This window comes from Nelumbo nucifera, chromosome 6, assembly GCF_055504915.1.
Source record: "Nelumbo nucifera cultivar China Antique chromosome 6, China Antique-T2T, whole genome shotgun sequence".
Lineage (NCBI taxonomy): Eukaryota > Viridiplantae > Streptophyta > Magnoliopsida > Proteales > Nelumbonaceae > Nelumbo > Nelumbo nucifera.
Window position 1 is genome coordinate 10,196,832 of NC_142654.1, and position 16,743 is coordinate 10,213,574.

Below are 16,743 nucleotides of genomic sequence, written 5' to 3' on the forward strand. Positions count from 1 at the left end.
ACTCGTCGCCGACCGAGTTTTAGCCAATATACGTACGTAAGGAACCGGACTTTGCCCCTTGATGGTGGTTGGTCGGTTCGGTCGGATTTGATTTGCTTGTTTCGAATATCGTCGTACATCTACACTCAATCTAATATCAAACAGGCAAATGAAGTCCTCGACGTCCGATTGGAATAAGCCCGAAAGTGGTGCCCACCTACAGACGCAGCCTCATTGACGCAATGTTCATGGAATCGTGACTTCATCGTTAGCGGGCATTTTTCGGCATCAACTATGACGATTCCGTGTCCCCAAGTCCCAATGCTGAGAGGTAAAGCAGGACAACGGAAAATTCCACTTTCACTAAACCTAGCATTATAGGGCTGTTAACGTGTCGGGTTGGATCGGTTTATTGCGGTTTTTTTAACTGACCCGATCTGATCGGATTACCTGATATAGAAATCAAAATCGACCTAGTGTTAAGCAAAACTGACCTGGTCGGTTTGAATTGGGTTGGGTCGGTTTTGGTTCTAAGTTCATCCCTGTGATAAAAGCTTGCTAATTTTAAAAACAGTCATAAATTGAACATCATTTCAGCCATCTCCTATGATAAAATTTAAATGAAAAATTAATCATAAAAGTTGTTCATTAATCACTATTCACTAATCCAAAGTTTCTTGCAACCATTCAAAAGCTAGGTGGCCTAATGGGCTTTGGAACTTCATGTTTGAACTATGAACTAAGTCGGTTCGGTTCGGGTTGAGTTTCAGGTTAAGGTTGGTTCATGGGTCAATTTGGATCATCCCAATAAATAGTTAAAATTTAAAAAAAAATAAAGAATAAATACATAAAAAATGTCAAAATTAAAGGAGTTAGTCTTAAAATTCCAAATATAAAATAAAAAAATTTGAACATTTAACAATTCAATGAGTAAACAATAAAGAATAAATACTAAATGGTAAAAATTAAATAATGGAAACTTCTAACAATGCATAAATAGTCCTAATTAGACCTAAAAATCGGGTCAACTGGGCCAACAGGTTGACCCATGACCCAATCCAACTCAACCCAGCTTTTTTCGAGTTGGGTCATCTCAAGTCATTCTCAAATTCAAGTAGTTCAATATGAGACCCTAAGCCTATTTTTTCGGGTTGTGTTGGGTCGGATTAGCGGGTTGGGTCTAACTTTTTGCCAGGTCTAACTTTCAGGTATACTTATTCATAGACCGAGCCGAGTTCAATCAGGCCTAGGTCTTGACCCTAAGCCCGACCCTCATATAAAGTTTGAAACCTAAGTCCGAACCCAGCCAAGAATTTAGAAACATATTTTTTATTTTTGTTCAATAGAAAAAAAATAGTTTTGTTTATATTAAAAGTCCTCAAAACTTAAAAATAATAAATGATCTTATTATTATTTGAAAATGATAAGATAAATAAAGAAACAATATTGTATATATATTTTTATTAAATAAATATGTTTTTTATTATATAATATATATTATCAAGTTGTGATCGAGCTCAGACTGGGCTTTTTTGAGAAAGCCCAAACCTGACCTAAAAAAGGTTGAATCCAGTGTTTTAGGCCCGAGCCCATGAGCCTAAAGTAATGTTCAAACCCAACTTAAAATAGGTTGGGCCGGGTCAGCCTGTTGGGCTACGTGGCCCATTAACAAGTCTACTTTCAAGAGTCCAAATGTGCTCCTCACGTGTGAGATTGGTGTCATGAGCTATTTGTAAGGAGCAAATAATTTAGACTCACTCCGAAGACCCAATCTGGAATCAACCCACATTTGCTACGAGAGTATCATAGCCATACGCTGAAACAAGTAAATCATAAGCCTTTGATTTGTTGCCATAGCCCACCTTGAATAAGATGATGTGACTACCACTGCAATAAATTTGATGACTATGATTTTTCTGTTTTAACCTGGAGAACTGTTATATCAAAAGTGAATTCATCTCGATTCATCTTGCTGTCCCCAATAGAATACAAACACGTCAACATCAATTCAAGCACAAAATTATTCTTTTATTTTGATTTTGGTTAGATTTCTGAAACCTCCCGTGTAGTTTATGGTTATTGAAACCTCCCTTAATAATTGCAATTAGGGGCGAGAATAATTAAGTTTGGTTTTGAAACGGTAGAACCGGGAACCTACCCCTATAGGGGTTAGTTTCAAGTTTTTTTTGAACCGGAACTTATTTTGTGAAAATTAATTATAGCCTTAGTGATTTTGGAGCTGGTTCTAGGGTTTACCCGTGGAACATGTTCTTTCTTTACTCTCATCATTTAAAAAAGGGAAAATTCCCGATCAGTACCCTGTACTTTGGCTTAGGGTTGTTCACGGGTCGGGTCGGGTCGGTTTATTGATGTTTTTTCAACCGACCCGACCTGGTCGGTTTACCTAGAAATGAAACTGAAACCGACCCAGTACTAAGTAAAACCGACCTGGTCAGTTTGAATCGGGTTGGAACGATTTGGGTCGGTTTTGTGAATGATTCTCTCGGTATGAACGGTACAAGATTCAAGTCTAAGAAAACAAAGGCTGAATGCCTAAAAATTAAAAATGATTTGATGGATTAAAACTGATATTTTATATATCATAAATTTTATATATAATATGTATATTTCTGAAATAAAACTGAAATATATATATATATAATATCTGAAATATATTATATATATAATATATATCTAAGTCGGTTTGGGTCGGTTTGGTTATTTTAACCCCCTTTGAAAAGTGTAAGGCCCTTCTAGAGGCAGTAGAAGAGAAAATGGAACTCGAGGCTATGTGTTGTCAATTGGAGTCAACCTTTGTAACTGTCTCAAAATGGACTCCTCATTATAACTCTAAGGATCTGCGCACGAGGGACAAAGTAATTGTTCAAATCTTGGGGCCACCGTTTCACCTATGGATTTCTGATGTTTTTGTCTCAATAACTACTATGTGTAAAGCATGGTTAGAGGGTTTTTTTGTTTAAGACCTCCACTCAGCTGTAGTATGTTTGAGTAATGTAAACTCGGAAGATATCCCACGTTCAGCAAAGGTACTGGTTGATGGAATCTTTTATTCAGCTTGGCTAGTAACAGCCATTGAAGCTGAGCTTTGGGTGAAGGGAAAAAGGGACGAAGATGAGGAGGTAGAAGAAGAGTGGCTATGTGGAAGAAGTAAAGTGGATGCAGGAAAGGATAAAGGAAATTACACTTAAATGGCAAAGCAAAATCTGGGGAGAGGAAAAGGTGAATTAAAAGAGGAAGAGGTTTATAAGGCAAGGAAAGAAAGGGATGAGACACACAGCTAGTCTTATGCTGAGGTGCTGACAAATGGACCTAGACGTGTGAATCAGTCCAAATTTCAAATTTCAAAAGAAGGGGTGGGTCAGCTAGCTGGTGGATCGGATTTGAACAAAACTGAGCCATTAGGGTCAAAGGCTATTAACCCATCATGTGGCGCTTTAAGTTATCACGTGATGGGTAATAAGAAAGATGGGTATGGGCTAGTGAAAACAGGGGTTGGGTAACTTAAAACTTAATTTGGGTCCAATTGTTGGGCCTCAAAGGGCAGCAACACATGACAACTTAAAAGGGCACGTGAGTCAGAAGGAAAGCCCTTTGATGGACGATAATATTGGTCCATCTTCTTCCTATTCGATCAGGTCAGTGACAAAATGAAACTGAAAATACCAGAGACAATGTTCGGCAATGATTTGGGTACAAAGTAAAGGGAAAACTCTGGTTTCCCCTAAAAAGCAAAACCCAAAATTTAAAAGATGTGGTGGTAAAGGAAAGGAGAATGTGAGATCTAGCGAGGATGAGTCAGACTTGAGTGAATACTCAAGCTTGGGCAGTATAGATCAAACAATGCAGATTGATATGAACGAAGCAGAGTTTCAACACTGAATAGCTGTTATTCGGAGAAAAAAAGGAAAAGTCAACCAATACAAAAGAAAAAAAGGAATTTGGGTGGGCAATACATGCAGTCGAAGTTGAGCAGATGACATCTTCCCCTGATTTAGAGAGACTACCTCCGGTGTTCCAGCAAGAATAGGATGCACAGGAAGTGAGACGAGGAAACTTTGAAGATGAGTATGGAGGAAATAGAGAGGGGTGCACTTGAAAAGGTTTTAGGCGCAACCAGAATTGTTAATGATCCCATCCCCACTCAACACATGCAAATTTCAAGGGCCAATTCTGATTTTCTGGTCTCCAAACAGAATTTACCACCAACAATTGTCTTCAATCCTCATCCAATGTCTCCAAGTAAGTAGGTCCTTACAGTTTTGGCTACTGATTTGTGTGCTCTGCCTGAAACAGGTACACCAGCTAACCAACTTGATTGGTTAAGGAGAGAGGGCGGAGATGGGACAGTGGGATTAGAAGAGGGAGAGGTAGAAGATAGAAGGGGGAGGGAAGAGGAAGTGGAAAGGATTTTGGTCTTAATTAGTGAGCTTCTTGCGGATTGGAAACAAAAAATGAAGAGACAAGTCAAAAGGGTGTGCAAGAAATGAGTGACCCAACCTTAAGGGAGAATACAAAAGATAAAGGAATTCAAAAGGCAAAGAAGCTTTATAGAAAGAGTGAAGAAAAAAAAACAAAAAGCGGAAGAAGAAAAAGATAGAAGTGGAAAGGCTAATATTTGATGTAGAGGGTGATATCAAATTTAGTGGGAGAGGATATAGATGGAAGCAACAAAAGTATGGAGGAAAAATAAAAAGAGGGTTTAGATTAAAAAGTGAAAACATTAAATTAATTAGTTGGAATGTAAGAGGTTTGGGGAGTGCAAGGAAAAGAAGTGTGATAAAAGACCTAATAAAAAGAGAGGATCCTAATGTGGTAATGCTACACGAGACCAAATTAACAGAATTGGATCGAAGGTAGATCAGGAGTTTGTGGAGAGCAAGAGGAATAAGATGGGTTGAGGCTCCATCTTGGGGGCTTTCAGGGGGTATAGTGATTTTGTGAAATGATGAAGTGCTTGAAGCAATGGAAGAATTGATAGGTAGGTATACTATATTAGTAAAATTCAAGAGCGTGGAGGATGGATTCAATTGGGTTTTAACTAATGTCTATGGACCAAATACTTATAGAGAGAGAAGTGATATGTGGGAGGAACTGTGTGCAATTTGGGGTTTGTAGGAAGGTGCTTGGTGTTTGGGAGGGGACTTCAATGTGATAAGATTTCCCAATGAAACTTTTAATCCTAATTGGTCTATCACCACTACTATGAGGAAATTTAATGAATTCATAGACGTGTGAATTGAAGGAAATCTCCCTGTTGCAATCCAATTTCACTTGGTCAAATTTTTAGAAAAAACCACTATGCTCAAAGCTGGATAGATTTCTGTTTAATAGAGGATGGAAAAATCATTATGAAGGTTTGGTTTCCAAGGTGTTGCCGAGAGTCACTTTAGATCACCACCCCATTAGATTATGAACATAAATCTTTTTACATAGCCCTGCTCCTTTCAAATTTAAAAACATGTGGTTGGTGCATATGGATTTTATTCGAAGGGTTGGTGGAATGAGAAACTAAGAAGAATAAGGTGGGAATGAATCAAATTCCATAAGAAATTGCAAATATTAATATCTAAAATAAAGAAGTAGAATATGGATCATTTTGGAATGTTAAAATAAAGCTAATTTCCCATATTGAAGAGTTGGACAATGTGGAAATTGAGAGAAATCTCTATGCGGAAGAGAGGGACTTAAGATGGAAATCAAAAAAATAATTGGAAGAAGTCCTCAAGAGATAGGAAATATCTTAGAGACAAAAGTCAAGACAATAATGGATAAAGGAAGGGGATGGGAATACACAATTCTTTCATGCGATCACTAATGGAAGAAGGTGCAAAAACTTTATGGCTAGGGTGGAAATCAATGAAAAAATAATCTCAAATCAAGATGAAAATGCAAGAATCTTTGTGAACCAATGTAAATCCCTTTACAGGAGACCTCTGGAGGATATATTGAGATTGGAAGGTTTGGAGTGGCTTTTACTAGATGAGGAGGTAGAAAATTGGCTGGAAATAGATTTTGAGGAAGAATAAATAAGAAAGGTAGTGTTCTCCATGAATAGGTCTAAAGCACCATACCCAAATGGATCCACAATGGCTTTCTATAAAGATTGTTGGGAATTGTTAAAAGATGATTTAATGAGAGTCTTTAAGGAATTCACAAATACACATATTGTTAGCCATGGAGTTAATGCAACTTTCTTCGCCTTGATTCCAAAGAAAGGTGATGCTAGCCATCGAAGTAATTCTCTCTTCCCTCATCAATGGGTATCAAGGAGCTTTTGTTCAAAGGAGACAAATAGTTGATCAAATTCTAATAGCCAATGAATGTGTAGAGGTGATGAAGAGATCTAGGAATGAAGGTTTTGTGTGCAAATTTGACTTAGAAAAGGCCTATGATATGGTGGATTGGGGTTTTTTGAAATAAGTTATGCATCGACAGGGGTTTGGGAAGAGATGGTGCAATTGGATACTTGGGTGTGTACGATCTTGTCATTTTTCTATCCTTGTTAACGGAGTGGTAAAAGACTTCTTCCCAACTTATAGAGGGTTAAGGCAAGGTGATCCCCTATCACCCTTCCTTTTTACTTTAGTGGCAAATGTCTTCAATAGACTTATCTCTAAGGCAGACAGAGAAGATGAATTTAGGGGTTGGAGAGTGGGTAGAGACAATGTCCCGCTTACTCATCTCCAATTTGCAGATGATGTCATTATTTTTTGTGGAGGAGACATTAGGAAAGTCGGGAGATTGAAAAATCTAATCAAAAAATTTGAAAAAGTGTCAAATATGAAAATCAATTTGGATAAGAGTTGCATAACAGGGATTAATATGTAGGGGATGGTCCTACATAGGATAGCAGATTGCCTAGAATGTCATATCACCCCCCCCCCCCCCCGTGGCCTCTGACCTACCTAGGGCTTCCCCTATGTAAAAAGAGATTGGCTGCTTTGTATAGAAGTTACATCTCTTTGGGAGTTATAATCACGTTGATAAGATCTACTATGGCTAACCTACCCATCTACTTTCTCTCTGTCTTTAGGATTTCACCAAGAGAAGAAAATAAATTAGAAAAAATGACGAGGGATTTCCTTTGGGAGTCGGGAGAGACTAGAAATGACCACTTAATAAAATGGGAGGTTGTGTGTAAAAGAAATAAAGAAGGTGGTTTAGGTATGGGGAATTTAAGGGAGAATAATACATCTCTGTTAGGGAAATGGTTATGAAGATGGCCTCTTGAGTGAGAAAATTTGTGGGTTGAAGTAATGGCAAGTATACATAGTAGATTGGAGAATGGGTGGAATGCTGGTGTATCGCATAGGGCAACCTTGGCAGCACCTTAGAAAGCAATTCATAGCCTCCTCCCTCAGTTTCTCAGGTACATCAGGTATGATGTTGGCTCAGGGAATTTAATTTGATTATGGGAAGACATTTGGTTTGGTGACCGACCTTTAAAGGAGGTTTTTCCTTCTTTGTATTCTATTTCATTGTATAAAAATAAGGTCATTTCAAATTTTTTGGTTCTTCCATCATTGCCTTTGAGTCTTAATTGGGATCTCGGATTCCGTAGGGGTTTTATGGATGAGGAAGCAACTTGTTTGTCAGAGCTTCTCCTTCTCCTTGATAGTGTTTGCTTAGATATTTCTTGTCTAGATAGAAGAATTTGGTTCCCAAGTTCTAAAGGTTCCCTTTATTGTGCCTTCTTTTGTAAAGCTCTTTGTTAGTCCTCTTCCTCTCTGTCATTTCCTTGGAAGGAAGTGTGATTTCCATTGATTCCCCCTAAAATTCAAGCATTCTGTTGGGAAGTGGCTTTTGGGAAAATCAACACTCTGGATTATTTGCAAAAGAATAAGCCTTTTCGATGTATTTCCCCAAATTGGTGCACTCTATGAAAATCTGATGGTGAATCTTGTTACTATTTACTAATTTCCTGTTCATTTTCTATATATATATGGGATTGTTTTCTCTCTTTGTTTAGGTGCAAGTGGAATATGCCAACGGAGATAAAAATGTTGACCCATCTACCTTTGAGTTATCGAAGAAGAGGGGAAGAGTAATGTAGAGGCACACTAAAACACCAGTGGTGTGGACCTTGTGGGAAGAAAGAAATGCCAGAATTTTCCAAGAGAAAGAAAGGAGCAAACAACAAATTATGAGTTTAAACTTCAATGGGAGTAGTCAAGGCAGCCTAGGCTCAGCTGGAATAGGAGGAGTCGTCAGAGACAAGGAAGGAAATTTAAGAGCACTCTTTTCAGGACAAGTGGGGAACGGAGACTCCTTAAAGGCAGAATTGTGTGCGGCCCTACAAGGTGTACAGTTTGCAAGAGAGTTAGGATTGGAAAATTTGGTGATAGAAGGGGACTCCAAGGTGGTGATGAGTTGGCTAAAAACCCAAATTCAGTGATCTGGGCTTACAGAAATGAATTGAAGAAATTCAAATGGTTAACTCAGCAGATGGAGGTAACTATATAGTGGGTGGGAGGGAGGCAAATGCTTTTGTTGATTCTCTAGCTAAACAAGGGGTAACTAGGGAACAGTTATACTGGGCCCAATTGTAAATTTATGATGTTTCTGTATCAATGAGAGAATCAGGGAGGTGTTAAGATGGGCGGTGCAAGAACCCGAAAGTTAGTAAGCCTGTTGGTCATTTTACAATTACAGATAGAGGTGTAAATCGGACCGGCCCGGCGCGGCCCAACATGATGGCACATGGGCTGTGCCGGGCCTGGCACAATGGTCCGTGCGTCCGCGGTCTGCATGTCGGCACGGCCCAAGCCACGTCCCATATATACTATTTATATATAATATATTATATATTATATGAATTATAATAATATAATAATATATAGTATATAATATAATAATAAAATAAATAACTGTTTCCAATTTTATTATACTAACTTATTTAATTATTGTATATATAAGCAATTATATACATCAAATTTCATATAAAATTAAAATTTTAAGTTTTTTTTCATTTTTTTAAATAAATAGGCAATAATAGATTTTGGCCCGATCCATGGCCTGACTTGGGCAAAGGCTTGGCCCATGGGCCAACACGGCACGGGCTTGGGCTGTGGGCCAGGCCAGACCACTTTGCACCTCTAGGGAGGTTATGCAAGGGTGCTAGCCTTTCAAATAATCACTCCCAATTCCCAAACTTGGTCTAAGCATTAAAGCACAATTTTTTTTCTTTTTTTTGGTAAGAAACTAAAGCACAAAGATTGAGTGTGTTTGGGAGTGCTGAAACATAGCATGTTGGCCTTTTAATGTGAGCACTGTACTCACATGGAAAGATATGTTTAATGAAAACATAGAGAAACCAGTCGTCATTTAGGTGGTGCAAATAAGTGAACCCTTATAAATTACAATGTATAATTATTTAATTTCTTTTATGTTAGAAGTTTTTATCTTTATATTAAGTTTAAAGTTTCTTACAAGTTACTATAGTCTCCACGATAATAAGTGAAAAAAAGTACAATTGTTTAATTTTGGAATTGAAATACAATAATTAGGCTTGGAATCTTGGCCCAACCTAGCTTATATTTTTAGGCCCATATTGTGGATCGGGCTAGGTCCTGGCCTAGCCTAAGCCCGTTGTTATGAAGGCAAAGCCCGGCCCAGCCCGACTCATGATGGTTAATGAATCAACACATGAGTTCAACACCATTAACCAACATTATGGTAAATGATAAAATTACCAAATTGCCCATTTAAATTCATTTTTAAGCAATGTTGATAATGAATTTGTTGAGCTGGTCTTGGAGAATGATCGATTTTGATGCAAGGTTATTTTGGTAGAACTTGAAATTGCCATCGCAATATGGTTTCATAAAATATGTGAATGCCATCGCAGGTGACATCACATGTCACATGATGCACACAATTGGTAGAATGCTAACTATTGGATTTGAGTGTTGATTTTTTAAAATTGTGGGTATTTGGTCGCACTTTAAAGTTAAGACCCGGTCATTACCCTAAAAGTATAAGATACCTATATGTAATTTTCCTTCAAATTTATTATGTTCAAACATGTATCCATGTTTGTATGAAAATAATATTTATCTTTTAGTAAAGTTAGTTTGAATGTTGTATATATTTGCTGATGAATTTGGTAAGTTGAATGAAGGCCTGTAAACGGATCGAATCAGGCTAGATTCGAATTCGAAACCGATTATAGATATTGATATTCGATTTCGATTTGATATCCGACGGATATCAAATACATAAATTTGAATTAGATTTTGATTATTAAATCGAATATTCGATTCGATTCGAATCGAATTCGACCGATTGGCTTTTCGAATATATTCAAATCCGATTTTGCAACGGACAGATTTTGCAAGTTAGGGATTAGATTAATTCAGATCTGATTAGATTAGTTCCAGTTTTACAATCAATACCCCACCTACACCCGGTATTGCTTCATCTACTGGACTTGATGCACTACATTTGTAGCCTTCAACTGTTATTTATCACCTTACGAGGCATTTTGTGTTTACTTTCAGCTCTTTCCAAATTGATAAAGAAGTACCAACATGATGCATCATTCTAACCAACAGAAACAATTTCAAAGAAGCCATCATATGAATCGATTATTAATCTAGTGAACTTCTGATAGTTACCATTACCAATAAGAATAACATGAATATGAAAACTTTAAAAAGATTATACACTTGAGCTTAGTAACCACATATGGCATTAAGTTCCAAGGTGGTGAACAAGGATAGAATAAAGGGACAGAGTATGCTTACATAACCAGGAAAACCATAATACATAGAAGACAGGTTGCCAGCAATATCCGAATTCCAAACCAAAGGATAAAGTTTTTTTTCCAATCAAAAGTGAGACACTAAGATCTTCATTTTCAGATGGAATTATGAGGAAATTAAAGTTTTTAGACTTCATAAGGCTTCAATCGTTGACACCAACAACCATTAACCATAGTTCCCCTAAAGAAGAAGAAGAAGAAGAGATAGAAAAATAAAATAACACAGAAACATAAAAAACCCACGAGTATATGTGTGAACCTGCAAAGAAAGGAGGGAGAGCGATGGATGTAGTAGAACTTCAAAGGGTGCAGAAGGGTAGTTGTTGGCGCACATTACTTTTCTTCATGGTATGAACTTTGGAACAATGTTAAACACTAACAAAAACTTGTGATCTGAATATTTTAGCATAGGAAAAGAGCCGAAAAAATCTAAATCACTATCTCATTAGAAAAAGAGATGAAAATCTTAAAGATTTAGCATATGAACCAATTCGTAACTGTAAGACTGTAATCACCTTGAGAAAAGAGGCAGGGGACGGCAACAAGCGTGGATTCCCGGCGGTGGGCAGATGTAAGTGTGTGACGGCGTGGGTTCCCAGTGGTGCGAATGCGATGGGTTCCCAACGGTAGTTGTGGGTTGCAGCACAAAGCTGGTGATGTTGGACGGTTGAGGCTTGAGCAGCGGCGAACGGGCGATTGGGAGAAAGAGACAACGTTGATCTTGAGCTTTGAGCTTGAGCTATGGCCAGTGACCGGTGCTTGACCACTGTCACTAACACTACCATCGGTTCTGGTGGTTGCTTGGGCGACGAGTCACTGACTAAGAGAAGAGAGGTAGAGGTAAGAGCCTAAGAGGAAAGATGAGATGAGCAACGATGGCGTTCAAACTCCGACGAAAGGCTAGTGGTTGGTCGGATGATGAGGGGCGGTGACCGGTGATGGACCGATGGTGGTTTCTTGGGCGGCAACCGGCGACGACGAAGGGAGTGACAAAGGATTAGGGTTTTGAGAGATAAAACTGAAAGAGTTCGAATGTAATGTTCAATTGTGAGATTTTCAAACTAATGCTATTTTTCATTTTCTTTTTTTTTTTTTTACTTTTGTAATATATATATATATATATAATCGGTTCAAATATTTATCAGATCAGATCAATGTATATCCGAATTCAACCAAATATTTGATTCGAATCATCCGAATTCGATTCGATTAAAACGAATCTCATATTCGAATTCGGATTTTCAAATACCCTTAGTCCATTGTGTGGGTTCACTTGATTCACATCCGGAATTGGAATCGAATGATCTATTCTCATAATTTGTTTGGTTCAGACAAAAATTAGAATGGGAATTGAAATTAATTAAAATGAGATTTCATTCCCAATGAAGGGAGAGGGAATGGGCCATTTCCTTAAATGGACAAATGTCATTCCACTAGGAGCGAGAGGAATTAGATTCTAATTACACTCAGCCAAACAATTGGGCCCATTCCAAATCCATACCCTATTCTGCAAACCAATCAGGCCCTAATATATTTAACAAAAGCGCCCCCTTGTCAAGAAGATATACACTTTAACAGTAGATTGGCAATGTGGTCGTTGTGACTATTGATAGTGATGGTGTCTCATTCTAGGCAATAATGGGGAATAATGAATAACATTAGAGTGTTTGGTTACAAAATTATTGCCAACAACCACATTATTTTCATTCAGCCCCATAGCACAAAAAATGTATAGCGGCATGAAAAATAATCATGCCCCATCTTGCTCATTTCATTATTTGAGAAAACTCTACTTATAAAGCTCGTCATATATGTTTACTTTTGCGAAAGCACTTTTACAAAAGTACTTTTATAAAACTACTTTTACGAAAGTACTTTTATAAAACTACTTTTACGAAAGTACTTTTATAAAACTACTTTTACATGAAAGCACTTTTATGAAATCACTTTTACGAAAGCACTTTTATGAAAGTACTTTTACATGAAAGCACTTTTATGAAAGTACTTTTATAAAAGCACTTTTACGAAAGTACTTTTATGAAAGCACTTTTATGGAAGTACTTTTACGAAAGTACTTTTATAAAAATACTTTTATATAAGTACTTTTAACAGAAGAACTTTTATAAAAGCACTTTTACGAAAGTACTTTTATGAAAGCATTTTTATAAAATCACTTTTATGAAAGTACTTTATAAAAGCACTTTTATGGAAGTACTTTTACGAAAGCACTTTTACAAAAATATTTTTATAAAAGCACTTTTATGAAAGTACTTTTACAAAAACACTTTTATGGAAGTACTTTTATAAAAACACTTATGAAAGTACTTTTATAAAAACACTTTTACGAAGTACTTTTACAAAATAATTTTTATGAAAGTACTTTTATAAAACATCTATGCCAATTGGTAAACATTGACTATTTGATACCTAGGCTGGTGGTTTGTGAATAACGACGCTTTTTTTTTTTTAATAATGAAAATGAGTAACATATGTCACTTGTTAGTCTGAATTAAAAGAATTCATTTTTAGGAAAAAAAGTGTTTGGTTCATTGCAATATTTTCTCATTCTGCATATTTTTACCCATTATTTTCCATTTTAGAATTTCATCTTGGGTAAGAATGAGAAGGAATGAGAATTGAACCAAACATGGCCCAAGTAACCAAGACAGAGATGAGTCTCACTTCAAGTGGGAGGTCCATGTATAATCATACATTTGGAAGCAAAAATGGATTTTTTTCTTACAAAAAATATATTAAATTGGAAAAAAGGAATATGTTTTTTATATAAATTCGTGCTCTTTAAATTCACTCCAAATGGTACTAGAATAAACAAAACTATGAAATCTTAAATTCGCTCCAAGACAAGAAAGTTTCTTAAGGTGAATTGGGCATACCAACTTCACATGCACATCCCATAATGTATTGCAAACATCTCCCGTGAATAATAACATACAAGTACAGAAAAATGTTCCCGATATGTGGTTGAGACATGCTGTGAGACTGATGGAAGTAACATAGAAGAAAATTCGAATTTGTGAGGCTCCACGATGTGTGCACTAGATCAAGAATGTATGAAGGTTTATGATCAGAGTGAAGTACGCATACAAAACAAATTTGATTAACAATTAATACCACGTTAGAGTCCCCAACTGATAATGATCACTCCCTTATTTATTGGTGGACTAGGTTAGGAAATAGAAAGGGAAAGTAATAGGCATATAGTGAGAGATAAATTTGCCTTTATTTTGTGGGCTGTTTGGAGGAATCGAAACCTCAAGATGTTCAACAATGTAACGGTCCCCCCACCGATGCTTTTGAAAAAGGCACTTAACATGTTATTGGAACATTTTGAAGGGTCAAAGAACCCAGTAGTGGACTTTAATGAGAAGACTTGGAAGCCTATCATATGGAAATGTCCAAAATTTGGTTTCATTAAGATCAATTACGACGTATCTTGCAATAGTGAAGGAAAGTGTTCAGTTGCAAGCATAGCACTTGATCATTTGGCTCAGTTTGGAATGAGTACAAATACAAATACATAGAAAATAATACAAAATATAAAGTTTTGTAATTTACAAATTTATATTTAATGTACTCCTTCCAAATTGAGCCTTTAGGTCAAATTCTAGACACTAAAATTTATAAGATTGGCTTATGCACTATTAATTAAACAGAAACTTAGGCTGCTTGGAAAGCCCATACCATGGCTTTGAATATCAGGAATCATCCAAACATCATTGAAGGCGATTCGAAATTGGTCAATTTATGTCACAAGCACAAAATGTGGATGTGAGATTTGTTCAAGCAAGGGCTAGCGTTATGTGGTGTACCATCATTTAGAGAGGCAAATCAAGCAGCTGATCGATTTTCTCATAAGGCTCATTCTCCTTCTTCGACTGTCATAGCTTTAAATTCATTGTCTCTTCCTCATTCACTTCTCTCCTTTGTTGACTTTTGGAGACGCACCATTCCTGGTTTTGTACGGTGCCGTTCTGATTTATTAAAAAAAAAAAAAATAAATAAAGAGTGAAGTAGGCATTGGAGGGAAATAGACTGAATTGTACCAAACAGCAACCGCCATGCGAGGTTATGCAAGTGTTCTAGATAAGGGTGATCATTTCAGCCCGGCCCGGTGTAGGTTTTGTGTTCAGGCCCGTTCCAGGCCCAGGCCTATATTAGGCTCGCAAATTTTAGGGCCGGGCTTGGGCTTAATACTTCAAGCCTGACCTGTGCCTGATTCGACCTGCATATATATTTATATATATATATATATATTTAAACTTACACATTTTGTGTATAATGTATGTATATGTATACATGTTGTTTTACATTATATTATATATTTATATATAAATATTATAACATAACATATATAATTTATATTATATGTAATATTTTATATAATATAATGTATAAAATAAGTTTATATGCATGTTATGCCATTTAATATATAGATATAGATATGTAATATTTTAGACATTGGCTCGGAATCAGGCCCGGTCCAGCTCGGACCCGTATAGACCTGGACTAGGGTTTATGTTTTAGGCCCAAAATCTCAGGTCGGGTCAGGCCCGAGCCTAAACTATAGCCCTTATCATAAGTGCAAAGCCCGGCCCGACCCGACCCATGATCACCCCTAGTGCTAGCCTTTCAAATAATCACTTCCAATTCCTAAACTTGGTCTAAGCATTAAAGCACAAAGATTTTTTTTTTCTTTTTACGGTAAGAACTAAAGCACAAAGATTGAGTGTGCTTAGGAGTGCTGAAACATAGCAGCGTTGGCCTTTTGATGGGAGCACCGTGCCCACATGGAAAGAGATGTTTAATGAAAACCTAGAGAAACCAGTCGTCATTTAGGTGGTGTTTGTTTCCACTGTCAACAGTACCATGTATTGCCGTTTTCTAGAAAAATAATATACTATTACATTGCTGTTTTTCTAAAAAATGTAATAGGACCAAACACTACCCTAGTTATTTAAAGAACTGTATTTTACCGCCTCTTTAAATAACTTATCCGAAACAGATGAATCTTCCTGGACTTTTGGTAAAAGCAGTTGAACCAGCTGACTTCTCCCAAACATCCCTCAAAATTGGCGCTTTGTTTTTCCGCCTCTGAAATCATAAATTTTGGAGACTATCCAAACGTAACCCTAATTATTAAAAATTTTAAACGATTATGTAAAAAAAGGGGCATTCGCTGAATAATGAATACACATAGACAAAAACAACTGGCAACCGGTAAATAGTTAGTAAGTAGTCAAATTACCGTCGCCAGCCAGTAATTTTAAAGAAGAGAACTGAGAAAAGTACAACGGCAACAGAAAATTAATAAACAAACAAAATAGAAATTAGAAATAGACGAAGAAAAGTGGAGCGTTGGTGGAAATGATGTGTCTTGGTAAAAGTCGTCTTCTCAAGGGGCCGACGGCTTTTCCAAATTTCCGAGTCCAGCTCTCTTCCTCTCGCCAAGGGGTTCTTCGCACCAGTGATTAATCTTCTGACTCTTCTCTTCGGCTCTTCGCGTCGTCTCCCCGACTGTACACACTTGCAGGGCATCTCGTCGGCGGTTGGTGGCCACCCACTCGCAAGATCTCGTTTTTCTGCAGTCGGATCTGGCCGGGAAGTTGAGAGGATCGAAAGGAGAATCGAGGACTTGGGTTCCTTTACTGGATCTGGGAGGAGATGGCCTTGTCTGGAATGAGAGGTCTCTCCGTCTTCATTAGCGACGTGAGGAACTGCCAGAACAAAGAGCAGGAGCGACTCAGAGTTGATAAGGAACTTGGCAACATCAGGACTCGTTTCAAAAATGAAAAGGTTAGGGTTTCTGTCCCCTCTATCCGGTTCTCTCACTCTCTACGTGGTTCCATCATATCTCTGACTGTTGATCAATCACCTCTGTAAGAGGTAGTCGAAGATAAATTTAGTGCTCTGAGTCCTTGGTTTATGGGGTTTAAGCTACCGTTGATTGTATTAACTATTAC

General features: G+C 37.2%; 1 protein-coding gene across 1 annotated transcript in view; it reads left to right on the plus strand.

The window, feature by feature from the left end:
* Window positions 1-16,131: 16,131 nt before the first annotated feature.
* The window catches only part of LOC104587454 (AP-2 complex subunit alpha-1-like), a 40,705-nt gene continuing 40,093 nt past the window's right edge, over window positions 16,132-16,743 (plus strand). The window contains exon 1 of the mRNA XM_010245072.3: window positions 16,132-16,576. Coding sequence (XP_010243374.1) covers window positions 16,445-16,576 — 132 coding nt within the window. The 5' untranslated portion in view covers window positions 16,132-16,444. The remainder of the gene's footprint in view (window positions 16,577-16,743) is intronic.